At 39.2% G+C, this 19,058-nt stretch overlaps 1 protein-coding gene across 2 annotated transcripts; it reads right to left on the bottom strand.

Annotated features, from left to right (window-relative positions):
• Positions 1-3,365: 3,365 nt before the first annotated feature.
• LOC112511670 (probable protein phosphatase 2C 11) lies at positions 3,366-17,450 on the bottom strand. Of its 2 annotated transcripts, XR_003069113.1 has the most exons (9): positions 17,098-17,450; positions 14,249-14,391; positions 14,059-14,157; positions 13,808-13,966; positions 12,576-12,662; positions 4,951-5,042; positions 4,623-4,694; positions 3,989-4,229; positions 3,366-3,642 (listed from the first exon to the last, which is right to left on the bottom strand). XR_003069113.1 is itself a non-coding variant. In XM_025117376.1 (8 exons), exons 1-8 carry the CDS (start codon positions 17,349-17,351, stop codon positions 4,101-4,103), a joined length of 1,035 nt encoding a protein of 344 aa, XP_024973144.1. In that variant the 5' UTR covers positions 17,352-17,450; the 3' UTR covers positions 3,896-4,100. The 2 variants fall into 2 exon arrangements, 1 of the variants encoding a protein (XP_024973144.1); XM_025117376.1 differs by lacking the exon at positions 3,366-3,642 and having other exon boundaries at positions 3,896-4,229.
• Between the last annotated feature and the right edge of the window lie 1,608 nt (positions 17,451-19,058).

Below are 19,058 nucleotides of genomic sequence, written 5' to 3' on the forward strand. Positions count from 1 at the left end.
CGTCGCTTGAAGCCTATTGCCAAAAACTCAAAGAATTGGGCAGCCAACTCAACGACGTGGATTGTCCGGTTAATGATCAAAGACTTGTTCTTCAGCTTGTTAGAGGACTCCCGGCGGAATACGATACCGTGGCCTCGTATATCAATCAAAGTCTTCCTACGTGGGAGACTGCATGTAGTATGCTTGAATTGGAGCATCATTGACAGACTGCCTGGGAAACCATGACTACACCAACTGCCATGGTTGCCGTATCCGCAGAACCTCAGCCAGATCCTTCCAATCCTATCAACAGAAGACGCCCTAACAACAGGCCCGGACATAGGCGGCCCAATAACTCCTCCAGCGGATCCTCCTCAACAGCCACTAGGCGTGGTTCCGGCCAGCCTCAATCAGCCCATGCACCGTGGAACACTCGGCCCACTCGGCTGCCCAATTGGGCCTATTGGAGCCCTCCGCCATGTCCATATCCCACCAACCCGGGATGGGCCTCCCCATGGGGTAGATCTCCTATGCCAGTCTGGCCCGAGCCTCCTGGCCCACCTGCACATCACAGGTCCGGCCCAAGACCTTCTAGCCCAACGGCGAACCAAGCCAATCTATCTACCTTTGATCCTCTCAAGCCAACTCAGCTTGGTGAAGCACTTCAAACCATGGACCCGGTTGATGATCAATGGTACATGGACTCAGGTGCAACTGACCATCTCACGGGTGACCAAGGTAAGATTTCTACACCCTCGTTAAATTGTCCCATTGGCTCGATATTTGTTGGTAATGGTGCTTCTGTGCCAGTTCGTGGATCGGGTTCCTCCATCATTCCCACGCCCACACGTAACCTTCACCTAAACAACATTCTTTACACTCCCAACATCATTAAGAACCTCATTTCCGTTCGTAAATTTTCTGTTGATAATAATGTGTCCATTGAATTTGATCCTAATGGGTTTTCTGTGAAGGATTACCAGAGTGGTCAGATGTTGTCCCGCTACAATAGCTCCAGTCGTCTTTATCTTCTCTTGTATCCGGTCACCAACGCCACCTTCTTCACCTCCAGTGCTCGAGATTTTTGGCATGATCGCTTGGGACATCCCGGTGCTCCTGTCTTAGATGTTCTTTGTTCGAATAACATTATTCCATGTTCTAAACATAGTAAATCTTTTGTTTGCAATTCTTGTCAACTTTCAAAGCACAAACGATTACCGTTTTCTGATTCTACGTCTATTACTATTTCACCCTTTGATATTGTGCATTGCGACTTATGGACATCTCCTATCCCCAGCAAAGCAGGTTATAAATACTACATGGTTTTAATTGACGATTTCACGCAATCTCAAATTCAAGTCTGAAACTTTTTCCAAATTTTCTCAGTTTCATAAATACATCCACAACCAATTCAATCTCAAAATTAAAGTTTTCCAATGTGACTTAGGGGGTGAATTCAATAACCAAAATTTCAAATCTTTTGCTGAAACAAACGGTCTTCATTTCCGTTTCTCTTGCCCTCACACTTCCCAACAGAATGGGAAATCTGAACGTATGATTCGTAGACTTAACGAGATCATGCTCACCCTTCTCACACACGCATCTCTCCCACCCTATTTCTGGGTTGAAGCCTTACATACCGCGTGCTATCTCCACAACATTCTCCCCACCAAACTCTTAAAATTCACCACCCCTTTGACTGCCCTCTATCATCGACACCCTTCCTATGATCACCTTCGGGTTTTCGGGTGTGCCTGTTATCCTAACACGACTGCGACTCGGAAACACAAGTTGGAACATTGCTCCACTCGTTGTGTTTTCCTTGGATACCCCGCCAACTTTCGCGGGTATCGATGCCTTGACCTCTCTTCTGGCAAGATCCTCCTCTCTCGTCACGTCATTTTCGACGAGACCTCTTTTCCTTTTTTTGATAAACATCCCACTACTCCTTCCTCGAATCTGATCCATCTCCTACCATCTTTGACCCAGCAGCCACTTCCCCACCACCTACCCAACATACTTCCCCATCTCCCACTCTCCAACAACCTCCTATCATCCATACCTACCACCGTCGAAATATACAAGTCCCGACAACCTCCTCGCAGCYCTCTTCAACCGCTGCACCACCACCACCACCGTCACCCCCTTCACCACCTCCACCGCCGCCGCCACCCGCATCAACCCACCCCATGATCACTCGTTCCCGAGCAGCAACTTATGCCTCTTCTCTTAACCTACATACAGATACACATACTTCACCTTCTCCCATACCAAATTCCCACATCAAAGCCCTTTCCGATCCACACTGGCGCGATGCCATGAATGAAGAATACCGAGCTCTAATGGACAATCACACGTGGGACTTGGTACCTCGGCCCCCTGATGCGAACATTATCCGGTGCATATGGTTATTTCGTCACAAGTTTAACGCAAATGGCACCTTACAACGCTACAAGGCCCGATTGGTCGTTAACGGGAAATGTCAACATGTCGGCAACGATTGTGATGAAACATTTAGTCCCGTAGTCAAACCGACCACAATTCGAACGGTGCTCAGTCTCGCTATTTCCCGGGGTTGGTCCATTCACCAACTCGACGTTAAAAATGCTTTTCTCCACAGGGACTTAAATGAGACGGTATATATGTTTCAACCTCCGGGATTCACCGATGCCACTCACCCTAATTATGTATGCAGGTTACGCAAGTCTCTTTATGGGCTCAAACAGGCCCCTCGCGCGTGGTATGACANATATATATATATATATACATATATATACACAGAGAGTTAAATTTACACAAAAACAATAATTAAACAAGATAATAAGAAAATAGTCAAACCACATGTAGTTTTATACAAAAATCACATTTGATTCACATGTCTTTGTTCGCGAAGCCACGCCACTGACACACCGTTGCATCGACTATTGGTATAAAATCATGATTTAAATATTTTCTTGTTCTTTTATTTTTCTTTTATTTAGTCATACTCTTCTGAACCTCCCACCCACTATAAATAAACTTGTTAGGAAAAAGAAATCCTAAACCATTCAAGACATTTTTAATGCACAATGCAGCCCAATTTACATTGGTTGAGTAACTCAACCCAACTTCAATTGGTTGTGATTGTGATTGTGAACAACATATGTTAAGAATGATGGTTAAATTAAAACCTAAAAGACAAAATGAATCAAGTCTTGATTGATGGTTACTACTTAATCGTCGAAAATATCCAAACATAAGTCCACAAAAAGAATCAACTAGTATCTAAATACCTATCTTTGACCAGCCTCTTTGGGTGGAGTCGTACCCAACCATTTTCCAACTTATAAAAATACATTCAGAGGTCGTTTACCAACGCTTATTCCGATAAGTGCTTACCGGCAAAATTCAACATTGTCAATTACTTATCAGGTGAGATTTTAGTCTATCAAAACGGTATCGTATGCAACAATTAACCTGGTAAGTTCTAACCATGGCAAGAGTCGTTGCCGTGAAGAACAAACGAAACCAATATAGAAGATAAGAAAAAAATCATATCCTGAAATATGCGTAGGCTTTTCCCATTTACCCTCCACCTTTATTTTGTTACTAGTAACTTTACAGATCACCTGTCTTCAAAATGCATGTCTCTTTCCCATCCATCAATCAACTCTTGACATATCACTATTTTATTAAAAGAAAATAGATTAAAATATGAATTAAATATATATACATACATATATATATATATATATATAACATATCAAGGGTTTATTGGTGACACATGAAGGAGATAGAATACAAGTGATATGTATTCAAAACATAAACCCTTGGATTTGGGCAAATTATCCACCAATGCTGAATGAAACCATATCTATATACATAACATGTACACAAAAACTGAAAACCAATGACTACACATTTAGAAGCATCCCAGTCCCATTATCCCACACTACTTACTATATTATATAAAGCTGAAAAAGGCATAAAGAAGATTGAAAGAAACAAGAGTTTGAGGTTGAGGGTATACCTCTAAAAATTGGAAGCAACAACAGGTAACCCAAAGTCAATTTGGTTATCACTATTAGATCAACCACCACCATTACCTATGGATTTGGAAAACAACATTAGATTTAGAGGTATCAACGGTTCTCAAACCGTACAACAATGCAAGTAATGTTGTCGGAACTGCCCCTTGCATACGATTCTTGCACAAGTTTCCTACATGCAGCTTCTGCGTCTGTTATTTCCTGCACAATACCCACCGCATCCTGCAACAACCATCACTTACATTAGTTTTATTTTATATTTTAAAATGCGAGAAACCTCATTTACACACTTTTGACTAGTTGGGGATTTTCTTGGGAAACAGTCGCTCTACTCTTTAAATGCAACTTAAAATAGTTGTTAAATAAGTAGAATGCTAGGGAACTCTTTCACATTTTGGCTGAACCCCTCAAGTGGCCCTCTTAAGGCTGACCAGCATAGCGCTGAATACATGTGCTATAACAACCCCAGGGATAAGTTTCTAGGATTTCAAGTTAGGTATGCCTCTCATGTCCAGAATTTGTGATTCAAAGACAAATGACAAGAGAACTTCAAAGCTAATTTCTCCAAGTTCCACACACAGAAAATTAGATACCATCAATGGGGAGTTGGCTAACCTTATTTGACAGTACATTCCAGAGCCCATCACTTGCAATGATTATAAACTCCACACCGTCAATTTCTTCCTCCTGTGATTCAACAATGCATCAAGCAAAATAGATATTCATGATCATCATTGCATCAAGAAAACAAAAACATCGATGCAAATAACCTATAAAGATTCTCTTGGTTCCTCTTATATATGCGAGGAGTTGAAAATATATACATAAAGAAGCATACATGTTGAAGACTACACACAACAAAGGATGTGCTAGATACATGTTCAAGTCATATTTTTGGGTTTATACTGATTATGAGAATTTTGAAATATGTGATAAGCTATACCTGAATTTCTGGTTCAGCTACAACATAAGGCTTGAGTAATTTGTCTCCAAAAGCACGAGAAACAGCAAGAACCCCGCCAACCCGCCATGTTCCTGAATTTCATTAGCTAGGTGATTAATATGTTGAAGAATTGGGTGGCAGTTGATGTAATAGTTGGCATATGTTGTGAGAATATTCTAGGAATTATCTTTTCTTATTCACAATAGGAGAGAATACAAACATTTATACACAAAAGAGTCCTATATTAGTAAACTATACAAAGGAGACCAAGAAGGTAAAACCCTAGATATCTAACTATGTATGAAATCTAGCACTACTCCTCAAGTTGGAGCAAAGATGTTAAGCATGCCCAACTTGTTACAATTAAAATCTATTTGGGGTTTCCGCAACGGCTTTGTGAGAATGTCTGCAAGCTGGTGCTTGGACTAAATGTGTACTGGTTGAATCGATGGAGGGTCTGTCTGGATTTCTACAACCCAGTCTCTAATCAGATGACAATCAACCTCAATGTGCTTAGTCCTCTCATGAATTACTTGATTTTTGGCCATATAATCTCTCAAGTTGTCAGCTTACTGATTATCACAATATAATCTCATCAAGTTGTCAGTAATCACTCCAAGCTCTCTTAGAATTCTTCTTACCCATGTCATCTCACATGACACATCTGTCATGGCTCTATACTCTTGACTTGGCACTTGATCGGAAGACTACATATTGTTTCTTGCTCTTCCAAGAAACTAGATTCCCATAGACAAATACATAATATCCTGTAGTCGATCTCCTGAAAACGGGACAACCAGCCCAATCGGCATTAGAAAAATCAGATATCCTACCATCCCCTTCTTCAGTGAATGCACCCACTCGACATGGCCCTGAATTGAATAAAGTATCCCTAAGCCCGGTGTAGCCTTGAGATACCTAAAAACGCAAAGTGTTGCCTCCCAATGGCTTGTATAGGGAGCAAACATGAACCGCCTCAAGACACTAACCAGGAATGATATATCTAGTCTAGTAACCGTAAAATAGTTTAGCTTTCCAACCATTTTCCCATATCTCTTTGGATATTTCAAAGGATTTCCATCATCTGGAAGAAGTTTTCTCGTAGCAAACATTGGGTTGTATGTTGGTTTACATCCCAATAGACCACACTTAATAAGCATATCAAGAACATATTTTCGCTGAAATAGAAGAATCCCTTGTCGAGATCGAGATACTTCTATCCCAAGGAAATAACAAAGCCATCCAAGATTGGTAACTTCAGACTGTCTCTATAGAAATTGTTTCAAGTCTGAAATCCGTGTACGATCATCCACGGCGATAATAATGTCATCTACTTAGACCACTAGTATAATTCGTTGATCATCATGATGTCTAAAAAACACAGAATAATCCTAGGATCTAAGAGTCATACCAAACTCCTAGAGAACATCTGAAAACTGTCCAAACCATGCTCGAGGGGACTGTTTGAGACGATACAATGAACGTCGCAATTGGCACACCTTTGTGGACTCTTCAATAACAAACCTAGGTGGTTGTTCCATGTATACCTCCTCCTCAAGAATGCCATTAAGAAAAGCATTCTTGACATCCAACTGATGAAGCGGCCAATGATTAATGGCAGCCAAAGCTATACAAATTCGAACAGACGAGATTTTGGCCACCGGGGGAAAACCTCTCGTTATAGTCAACCCCATAGGCTTGAGAGTAACCTTGGCAACTAACCTAGCTTTCAACCAATGCAGTGAACCATCTGGGTGAAGTTTCACTGTGAATGCCCATGTACAACCCATTTTGCACTTTCCACGAGGAAGTTGTTCCAAATACCAAGTATGATTCTTCTGTAGGACATCTATCTCTTCCTGCATTGCCAACAACCATCTTGGATGATTAAGAGCCTCAGTTACATTCTTGGGAACAATATGGTAATCAGCAGCTGTGATGTAGGCACACGACTCTGAACAGTGGTGGGAGTAGGCAAGATAATCATGAATGGGATATCTTTGTGTGCCTTTTCGAAAGGCACTTGGATATCAAGGAGAGGGCACCAGGTGAGTCATAAGGCTCGGTGTGTGTGGTGGTTAAGGTGTATCAGGTGTTGGGTCGGACACTGTATCAGTAGGCAAGGATAGTGTGTATCAAGTGGTGGAACAGGAGACTCACAAGAATCATGATGCACTAGTATGAACTCTGGGGTCTCAGGCACTTGCCTCACTATCGAACATACACATTTGTGAAACGAGTATCAGGAGGTACTGTAGGAATAGCAACACTCAGTGTCTGCACAATATCAAAGACCGAAGGATCAGAAGATTCAAAAGAATCAGAACCAGATTGGTTGATTCTGAACCACTAGAGATAGGTTTGTCATCAAAGGGACTCAACTCATTGAAGGTGACATCAGCATAAGTAAAATATCTACGCAAGTAGGACTATAACAACGATAGCCTTTTTGGACACATGAATACCCAAGGAACACACACTTGATAGCACGTGCTATAAGTTTATTATGTCCCGGGCGATGATCATGGACATAAGAAACACATCCAAAGATTTTAGGAGCCGGAGAAAAAGATGTGCCATTTGGAAATTGAATGAGAAAAATATGAGGGCATACGGTTAATCAGATAAAAAGATGTAAGAACTATTAGCTGTAAATTAGCTATTTCTGAGTTTAGCCTCATCTATTTTAGGATGTTTATTATGTCATTGATCACCCCTAAATGAGTGGAGATCATTTCCTAATTTGTAGCCTCTCAGTTGYATATATATTCAGCTGATGTATATAGAAGATAATGAAAGGAAAACACGATTACTTTCAAGAACTACATCGGCCGAAAATCTCTATGGTACACTATAGTGAATCATCATAGTGCGAGCCACATCGAACAAATGGCGGTTCTTTCATTCAGCATTGCCATTCTGTTGGGGTGTATAGGCACATGGCCATTCATGTATAATACTAGGGGTGCTCATAGATATATAACATGTAAAATCGGAAGAAAAATATTACATGCATTATCATATCTGAGTTTTAATAGGGACATCAAATTGGGTTTTGACATAAGCATGAAAGTCACAAAAGATGGAAAATGCTTCATCACATGACTTGAGCATATAAACCCATGTTGCACGAGAAAAATCATCAACAAACGTAATAAAATATTTAAATCCACTAGTAGAAATCACGAGACAAGGTCCCGTACATCAGAGTGAACTAACTGAAATAAAGAAGTGACATGACTAGACTCTCTAGGGGAACAAGGACAACAAGTGTATTTACCCAACTGACATAACTCACGAACAGACTAAAAATCCAATCTTAGTTTCAGAACTAGTAAAGAAGGGTGGCTGAGCCGGCAGTGAGCCTCCCTGATACTAGAATCACAAAGATGTGCTACTAAAGATCGCAATGTAAACAAACAATAGAGACCTTGAAATTCAAAACCTGTGCCAATCAACTAGTTCTTCCCCGATTCATGAAAGACACAAATCACACAATGTGTTGGAAAAAAGGTTACAAAACAGTTGTCTTTTTGAAATTTGGCTATGGATATTAAGTTATCTGGGAAATTGGGAACATAAAGAACAGATGACAGATTTAGGTTTGATAGGTTGCTAGTGGATCTCATGCTCCTAATTTGACAGGAAGATCCATTAGCAAGCCAAACTGGAGTATGGGGTATCTCAGTATTGAAATTGGATATTAGTTCTTTATTCCCAGTCATGTTATCTGTGCCTCCTGAATAAAAAATCCAGGATGTTGAGCATGCAGAAAAACAAGCAGATGGTATACCTGATTGTGTGTGCTAGCATGAGTAGATGAAACCTAGCTCAAAGATTCATGTTGGGATCGAGAGACATCTTCAACGTGGACTATGTGAGTGGCGGTAATATAATCTATAGATGCAACCTGTGCTCGAGAAGGACGAGGCAACGGTTGGGATCCAGGCCAGAAGTAGGACGATTCGGGCAGTTATACTTTGTTTTAAATCAAGCAACCTTTCGCCTTTATTTTTTTGAGGCGACAAGGACCCGCAACTCTCGAAGGGGCCACCAACCACCCGAATCAGAAGCAAACGAGCCAGGGAAAGAAAGGAGAGAGAGAGTGCTTTATCATACGATATTTGCCACCCAAATTCCTTGCAATAAAAACAACGGATCTTTTTCTATATCTGTCCGCTCCACCATTTATGCTACTAGAGGTTGCAAAAGCTTATATGTCACTCCCGAATGACGAGGATGGAGAGTTACTGGAGTACATTTCTCATGCAAGATGATATGTGGATGCTGATACGTGGATGCCAATGACTGACATGTTGAGTAACTCAATAGTAGAGAACGAGCACCGGAATATTTGGCAGACAATCCCGAAACGAACGTCATCACATTCATCTTTGCTACCCGCTCTTGAACATTAGGAGTGACAGGTAAAGGAACCCAGAGCTCCTCGAATAACTTTGTTAGCCTCATATAGTACTCGGTGAGATGGGAATCGCCTTGCTCGCATCTGAAATACGATCCGAACACGGAATAAGTATGAGACACGGATTCCTTAGCCGAGAAGATAGACTCCAAGTGGATCCACATCTTCTTTGAGGTAGGGTAGTTCTGAGCAATGCTTAAGACTTAAGGTTCCATTTTATTCCATAGGGCCAAATCCACATCTTCTTTGTGGTAATGTAGTTCTAAGCAATGCTTAAGACTTATGGTTCCATTGTATTCCATAGGGCCACTCAGATACCACTATCGTTGAGCTTCCATTCCCAGGTTTTTGGATTCGGAGGGTCCTAGCTTAAAATAATCATCCTTGTCTAAACTTTCGAGACCAGTTTGAACAAACATACTAATTGAGCCCAATTTGCATAATTGAGTTTAACCGGATCTTCAACCCAGCGACAAAATTAATTATAACGGGAATGGTCAAGCCACTGGACGTCGGTTTTTAAGTTTTGTCCGTAGGTGACATTGTTGAACTTGATTGTATAAAAAGGTTGAAGTTAGTTCCCTCACAATAATGACTCACGGTTCTTGACAAAAGAAACTAGGGACAAACAACAAGAACAAAGAGAAAGAGAATGTAGAAGATTTGGAAAGCACACAGCAGCAAAGAATCAGATCTGGGAACGGTGACAGGCGGAGGTGACGGCAGCGCCGATGGCGGTTTTGAAGGAGGAAGGTGTCAATAGTGGCAGATCTAGATAGGGATCGAGGTGGCGACCGCAGATCTGCTGAGGAGGGCAGCGGCTAGGTTTCCGACGGCAACGAGACTAAGGTTCAGGCGAGTTCCAGCAATGGCGGCGGTTAGGATTCCTTCAGGCTCTTATACCATGATAATATTCTGGGAATTATGTTCTTATTCACAATAGGAGAGGATACAAACATTTATACACAAGAGTCCTATATTAAGGACACTATACAGAGGAGACCAAGAAGGTAAGATATCTAACTATGTAGGATATCTAACATGTTGCAACATGTCTATAATATTGACACAGATGAAGGGTACAACAAGAAGAGACACTTTCTAAACATGCTGAGTGGCACACCACTTTGAATAACATGCACTACTGGTCTAGAAGATTCCTTAGCAAGATATCATTTCTAGGATGCACCAATTAGGAACGTCTACTTCTAACATCCATGTCACTCATTCTTCTCCAATGAAGGCAATTTTAGTTGGTCCTAATAAATGTGCATCCGAGCTTTCACATATATAATCATTTAATCAATTGGCTCCACTTGTAAACTTTCACAAAGATGATCTGAAAGTGTACTGAGGGAATAATAATTCGTCTCTAACACTAAAACCTGTATTTATCCTAATAATTGCAATATCTTTCCTTTTTCCAGCATAAATGGAAAAAGAGTACAGAAAAGATCCAAGCCACATCAGAGAACAAAGATAATAGAGAAAACATCCCATGCACAATATTTGTTTGTCCTGAAGGACATATTAGACAAAAGAAAGACTCATTCTGTACGTCACCAGAAAAAATTTCATGTTGCTGAATTCACTTTGATCCACTGCCCATATTACTATGAGATATAACACATAAATATTTCAATGTAAGTTGGCTTGTAAAGTATCAAATAATATCGTTTTAGCCTATGTGATGGCTTGACTAAAATGAAGGCATCAATTTATGAACATCAGATTTTTAGCTCAATGGCCCATCTTCTAATAAAGATATTTGCAGATTGTGCAATAATATTCACACATATCGAGTCTACTTCTTTACAAACTATTATAGCCACACAGCTCCAAATACAAAACCTAACCCCACCAAAAGGGCACTGCGACCCTTGTCATCATCACCTTTGTACCTGTTGCACACCGTTTATATGATATTAACTGCCAACAAATGACCCTTAAGGGTAGACACCACCCTCTGGAGCACCCCCCCTCGGGAGGTAAATCACTGTCACTCAGCAGGAAGTGATGGTACCCTGGTTTGAAACCCGGGGCCTNCCCCCCCATTGCACCGGTCCCGCAGCCATCATGGGGGAGGTAAATCAATATGAGTCAGCAGCAGTGGTGGTGCCTGGGTTTCAACCTGGACCTCCATTGTGGAGTGCCCACCATCTTACCGCTGAGACAACATGCGAGGAACACCTGACCCTTAATCTCGTCTGAGGTACAGATACATGGTTGTTTGGGCTTTGTAGAGCTGCCACAACCTCCTAGGCATTGTCACACGGCTGTCCGGGTCAAGTTTAAGACTGGAAACCTAAAACAGATTTGCACTTCATTGATTGTCACGGTATCTAATTATTGTTATTTTGGTCGATATGGATGGTAAAGCAAAGGAATTAATTAATGGTACTTAAGGGAGTTTCTGTTTGAATAAGCAGATCAAGGCTCCAAGTTATTGATAAAATTGAATAACAAGAAGTGGATTTCAACCCAATCCAATACAAGCCTCCAAAGGTGTTCAATAGAGAAAACAAAAAGTGGATTCGAATCCAACTTCCACGTTTTAGTTTCTCATCCTGCCTCAACAAGGATAGTGCAAGGAGTTGATACTTAACACTTTGATCAATTGGCAAAAGAAGACACCAAAGTGATGTACACTTGTTACAGTAAGAGGATGCCTATGTCACCAAAAGAACCTCAGACTGAAATAAAGGGCTCATAAGCTCTCCCACCCAATCCAATTTTATTTTTTATTTTTTATTTTTTATTTTACGATAAAACTATTCTCCTTCCAAACAGCACCAACTCAGTTCGCAAGTTATTAAAGTCCTTCCACACACCCACCTCCAGAGAATCCATGGAATATTGCCATCGCTTTCTATTAACTTCAGAAAGCAATGGAATCAGGAAATTACCTAAAGTCATTTATTATTCCATGCATTAGTAAAAATAAAATACATCATTCTTCTATGGTAATTCTAGCTCTAACTAAGAATATTTATACCACGCTTTTCCACCATAAGAACTAGGAAAAGCCAGTAGGATATTAATGAGGAAACACCCAGACAGGCAAACGAAATTGATTAACAACTCAGATTAACCAAATAACCAAGAACAAGAAAAATCAGAACTTCCTGATTTACCAACTAGAAATTTTTATCATCTTCATAGTCACGGGCACGAATAATTGAAGCGGAAACACATATCATACCAGCCCAAATGATGAAACCCCCAGCCTGTTCGATACGCTCCCGTTCATCAGTTCTGTCGGGCTTGTGATCAATCGATAAAGGGATAGCTGCAAAACAAAGCATCGGTCAAAGCTACAGACATGACGATTATATTAACTGCATGTTCATGTCATAGTTATAAGCATTATTAAAATAGAAGCCGTTGCATTTCCATATACATTTCAATATCAGTATTATCCATAACCAATATATAATCATGCCATAAGTAATAACTCATGAGAATGGAACCCCCCTCCCCTTTGATAGATTAGAGAAGAAACGCCACCAAATTAATGCCAACAGAGTCAATATTACAGTACAAACTCCTACAGATCAAACTGTTATACCTGAATAGTGTGGTCAAATATAGTAGGCTGTGGTACAAGTGGCTAATGCACTATAGTACAAGTAGGTAATGCAGGGGTTGTAATAAGTGGGGTAGTAAAAATAGGGGAAAGTTAGGTACTCTACTAAGGGGTCATCGATCATTTTGTTAAGTTTATTATTGGTGTGACCGTGTGAGCTAGCTTGCTAGAAAGTGGGGTAGTACAAGTAATGTACAAGTGTTACCTTACAAGAAAGTGAGACAAATAATATTCATCGGTTTGTTATAGCCTATGCTGTTAATATCGCGATATATCGTCGATATATCGGCGATATATCGGATATCGCTCCTAGAGAAAATATCGGTCAAAATATCGTCCCCGATATTATCGGCGATATTTTCCCATTTTTCCCGATTTTTAGCGATATTTTGATGCAAATATCGGACCGATATATCGATTTTTTAGGGTTTAAATATTTGGGCTTTTGTTACTTCATGGGCCTAGTTTTTTGTGCTTGGTAACTTAAATTAGGTCTGAAATTGATCTGCCTCCACAACAGTTTCTTCTTTCTTTTATATTAGCTCGTTTTTTAACACTTTAGATGATGTGATGTTTTAATTTTGAAACTATATTTCTAAACTCTAATTAATGCATATTATATATATAATTCTAAGAAATATTATGTTAACCGCTATTTTGGACCGATATATCAGCGATATAACCGATATATCGAATGTCGGTCCTGACCGATATTTCGTATTCTGACGGATATAACAGCATAGGTTATAGCATTAGTTTATGGTGTTGATAGCTAGAACAGGTGGATAAAAGATAAGCCTCCTAGGGCAGAAAAAATAGTACTAAGTTCAGTAGTTAAGGCGGCCAACCTGACCCTGCCCTGCAAGCAACAACTCTGGAATCTCCTACATTTGCTACCAGAAGTCGGTCCCCAAGCATTACCGCAGTCGATGCAGTAGAACCAGCATCTCTTTGCTGAGGATTTTCTCCACTAAGGTAATCAGCATCTGTCCGTCTAAATGCTTCAACTGCAATCAAGATGATTGACCAACCAAATAATATATTAAGACACACAATACTATAAGGCTCACATCAATGCAACAGCTGACCCATTTTATACCTATAGCTGTCTTTGTGTCTTTCATAAAACCTGGATGACCACTTAAATTCCTGAAAAGGTTGTTCTTAAGATATTCTGCTGTTCTTGAACCACCATGACCTATATACATTGTAAGATCAGAAACAAATTTTACAGTTGGTAAGACAAACATGCAAAGATATCTTTGTAAGTCTGTATTAGAATTACCGACCATCGAAAACACCAAAAAAGCCAACCATCTGCCCATCAACTTCTGATACTGTTGTTTCGAAAAAATCCTCCATTGATGCCCTTTTACCCTTGAAACTGGCATAGCCATAGTTAAGTCTTGCAGTTTTGCTTCCACCCAAAAAGCTACCAAACACAAAGATAGATTTAATTTCCCATAAATATGGCTTGCAAATAAGTTACAGAATTCATCAATCAATAGTAATTTATTGAAATGGAAAAGAGTAAATTTTTAACCACCATAAAGCCAAGCCAAGTACTATTCTAGAGTAGCAGCGCAGCCTATTACGTTTTTCAGGCCCCTTTGAGATTCTATTAGTAAAGCGCTAGCGTCCCTATAGAGTCGGGATATTCTGCTATCAATGAAACCGAAAGAAAGAAAAAACCAGTGCCTTTCATATAGGTCGAAATTTGTAGAAGAAACAACAGACTAACATCTAATAATGAGAAAAAAAAATGTCCTAGAACAAAGCATAGTAGATAGTCCCTCACAGTCTATGGTATCACAAGGCAATTTCTCATTACCCGGATACGAAATTTCATGCAACTGCTAAAATCTGTTTTAATTACACAAGTCAAAAGTCCTTAGCTGGAGAAAGAACTGAGATAAACCATTGGAAAGAAGATCTTATAGCCAAACATATTGCCACCTTGAATAGAAACACAGTTCGTCAACCAGTGGTTTGCTAAAACAAATTTTGACCCATGAAAAAAAAAACAATATTTGTCTTTCGCTGGGAGCTACTGAACCATAAATATTGCTTGTCCAAAGACCTTATCATAAACAACATTGAAAGGAGCTTCCGCAAATTAACCAATACTGTAACACCCTACTGAAACTACAATGCAGGCCAAAAGAATAAAATTTGAACAAGAAGCACAAACTCAACTAGACTCACCCAAAAACAATAGCAAAATTCACTTCCACAAACATAAATACAGCATCCAAAGTCATGATTTAAATGCGGAAAGAAGCCAGTAACTAAGTGGAACTAAAACCTACAGACGTACTTATGATGAGCATAAGCTAGCTCCCATAATGAACATTAGGATAATGTCATTAAATAGCTACCAAGTTTCACAAATATCCATTTTGTACATATTTAGTCGTTAAAGTTTGAATGTGTTTTAATATTGTGACTGTTTGACTCGCAACCGGTGAATTTGGTCAGAGGTTGTTGACTAGGATTTCAAGTTGTAGAGTTGGCTGGATTTTTATTTTATTTTCAGATTTAGGGATAATATTAAATAACAACCTCAATCTGACCGGTGAACTCTATTTGGTGGACATTAAGTCACTAAATCGAAGCCTATTTTTATCTCAAAATTTCAATCCTTCTTTAAATCAAAGCTTATGAGATGCAGTTGTAGACCTAGTGTGGGGATACTTGATTATGCAAGGTGATTTAAATGCCGTCTCCCACCCTTTCTCTCTCTCACACACACCGGTAATTACTTAATCTAGCCCATGTTGTCAAGAAGAAAACCCTAGCCCTTGGCTACCATCGTCACTACCACCATGGCCTTACTACGTCGTCCGTCTATTCACATCCCTGACCCACCCAAACCCCGACAACAGGACAGAAATTGAAAAACCTAACCCTCAAAAATTGACCTTGAACCAAAACAGAGGAAGGGCTTCTTATGTTGAGTAAAAAAAATAGGTGGTTTAATGTTTATTTTGATTAGAAAAAATTTGGGTTTGACTTTTTAGGAAGGAATAAGAGAAAAATCCAAAGTCAGCAAAAATCTACGAGGTTCGACATTGACACATTTGTATACATCGATTCTCGTAACTGGTTTAACATGACAATTTCACAAGATCGATTTAAACCTTAAGAACAAAGTAAATATAAGAAATAGTATAACAACCAAAATAAAATTTGGTAAAAATTTGTTGCTATTTAATGATATTAGTCATAAAAGATTATTGCAAAATCAAGAAAAACAATTCTGGGCCGTCAACACAAACATCTGTATTCCCCTCTCATCAGACATGAATTTAGAAACCACAAATGCCAAAGCAAGCAATGACAGCCTGACAGGAATGGGGAAATGACCCCAAAATCATTCCTTAGTTGGCAGTGTAAACTCTTTCTTTGTTAATCAGAATATGCCTCTAAATTTGCCCATCAATGGATTACACTTTTTGTTAGTCTTCTTCTTGAGCTGAGGATGTAATAATTTAAAGCATTCAATCAGATTCTAAAGCTATAACAGCTATAAAGAAACAAACCCTCTGGCGGGACTAGATTCCCTTCCCACTAATTTCCTTTACATATTTCTAACATTCATCTCTTTTTGTAATCAGCATTTGATCATGTTGGTAAAGACCATATCATCAATAGAGTTAATTATAACTCTCCAATTACCTACACCATCTGGGCATCTCAATTCTCAAATGAATTGTATTTATCCGTGAATTTTTTTTTATTCACGTAATTTTGTTCTTATTAAATTATCGTGTGCTTTGTAGTTTGTAAATCTGTAAATGTAGAAGAAGCCCCAATTGGTAATGGCAAGGACATCGGTGATAAATTATGAACTGAAAGAATATATTTAATTACTTCCCTCATCCAAACCTAGTAGAACCTTTTAGAATACAAAAAAAAAATCAAATTTAAGGATGTTTCAATCATAATAATGTTTTACGTTTAATTTAGTTATGAAAAAAAATTCCTTTCTAACCAATTAAGTTCTCGCCAATGCTCAAAATCCAAAAACCGACATAAAAAATTTAGAACCGTGAGAGTAAAAGGAAAATTAGAAACAGCGGATAAATGGGAGAGGAAATTATGATGCAATACAGACAAAGGTCGGTCCGTTTTGTACCTGATTCCACCACCACTGTCCAGGGCATCAGGGTCCTTAGAGGGAATCGCAATGGCGGATTTCCTTTCTTGTTCCTTTTTCTGTTTCGGTTCAGACAAGGGTTCCGGCTTTTGAGCAGCAATAGGTGGCTGATTCGACGGTTTAACGTCGTTCGTATCCTCGGCAAGGCGAGGAGGTCGACGGTACTGTGGAGGAGCGGTGGTGGAGGAGGGAGCGGCGGTGGAGGAGGCGGTGGTGGAATCTTTGGCATCCATGATCAGTTGTAAACTTGTAATGATGCATTCAAAGGTGGAAATTGGGGGGGAGGATCTGTTGTTTTTCTGTTCTATTCAAAAATCATTCATCTTTTCCTTGGTTTTCAGTGTCTTCGGTTCGTTGTTGTTATATGGCGATGACGCTACCCAATTTTGGCAATTTTTGATCTTTTGCGATTCACGCCCCTATACTTTCTATTTTATTCAATTTTAGCCCTCTACTGTTAATTTTATTCAATTTTAGCCCCCTACTGTTAATTTTATTCAATTTAGGCTTAACCAAACACCAAACCGAATCCAATCTAGCGAAAAATAAGTTAACATTTGATTCGTATTTATGTCTTAAAACCCCTTATATTGCAGTCGAATGGTAAGAAATTGGTGTGGATATATAACATATCTAAAATTTAGAAAATATTAGCAAATTTAGAACTTTAAAACTCCTTCAATACAAAGTAACTTTAATATAAAAGCTACATAAAGTTTATCCAAAAGGAGAACAAGGTATATATCAGAGTTCTAAATGGACTATCTAAATCCTAAACATAATTAGAATATAAGTCTGGTGTTACTAATATCACCAAATCTGTTATTTTCAAAATCGGATGATGCCCCTAAGCCATCTTACTGGAACCTCTACAAAGCTCTATACACCACTCAGTTCTCTCTAAAACCTGATATACATGTCGATAAGGAAAAGTTTTAAGCTTAACGTCTAGTGAGTTAAAGCAGTTTCATCATGTAAAACATAAAACAGTTTAAAACGAACATTTTCTTTAAAACAACGACTCATCATTTAAACCTAATTCATAGAAAGGAATAAATTTACAAAGCTCGCTATTTCCAATTCAAATACCCGTTTTAGACAAATAACCAATATCCAAACTCACTCAAAACATATGTAAGATGTAAACTCCAAAACACCAATTATGTCAATAAATTGATCGATATATTCCAAACACCAAAAGCATGGGTAACAAAGTACCTGAAAACCACACCTTTCCATGATGGGGGAGACTTGATTCCACTGAATATGACAGAAACACAAAGTTAAGCCACTTATCAACGTTTTCGAGTTTCACTTTAGGCCATGGATTCCCGTATACGGCTCCATTGAGAACCACTTCAAGATTCCCAAAAATGACCCTAGTGTCTACTTAGCCTCTAGATGAATCTCACCACAAAGTCACTAGTCTTTGTATGCGGCTCCAATGAGTACCCCCGCAAGATCTAGCCCTGTATACAACTCAATCGAGTACCACCGCATACCATAGCTCTGTATACGACCCAAAAGGGTACCCTCACAAGCTCACTACTCATTACATGGGGACCACTCAATAGCATACTAAGTGTGAACATTAACAAGAGAGGCTCTTATGCCTATGGATCCAATGTATTACAGTGTAAAATTACATGATACCAATTGAATAACTATCACACTCAAAACATATAATAATCGATATATATGCAATAAATGCATCATACATGAAAGGCCCCACATTCGGCCATTAAGCCGGACAAATGTCCCCAACCATTTAGTTAAAAATTAAGCCAGAAGGCCTCATAAAACACTTGATTACTTTAAATAAAGCCAAGGTAATCACATAGATTGAAAAGCGTATTTTCCCAATATTTAACAAATACATGGCACTATAACATGAATAAGTCCATAACCAACACTTCATTGGAGTTTGATAACTAAAAGGC

The sequence above is a fragment of the Cynara cardunculus genome (genome assembly GCF_001531365.2).
Source record: "Cynara cardunculus var. scolymus isolate 2C chromosome LG 4, CcrdV1, whole genome shotgun sequence".
NCBI lineage: Eukaryota > Viridiplantae > Streptophyta > Magnoliopsida > Asterales > Asteraceae > Cynara > Cynara cardunculus.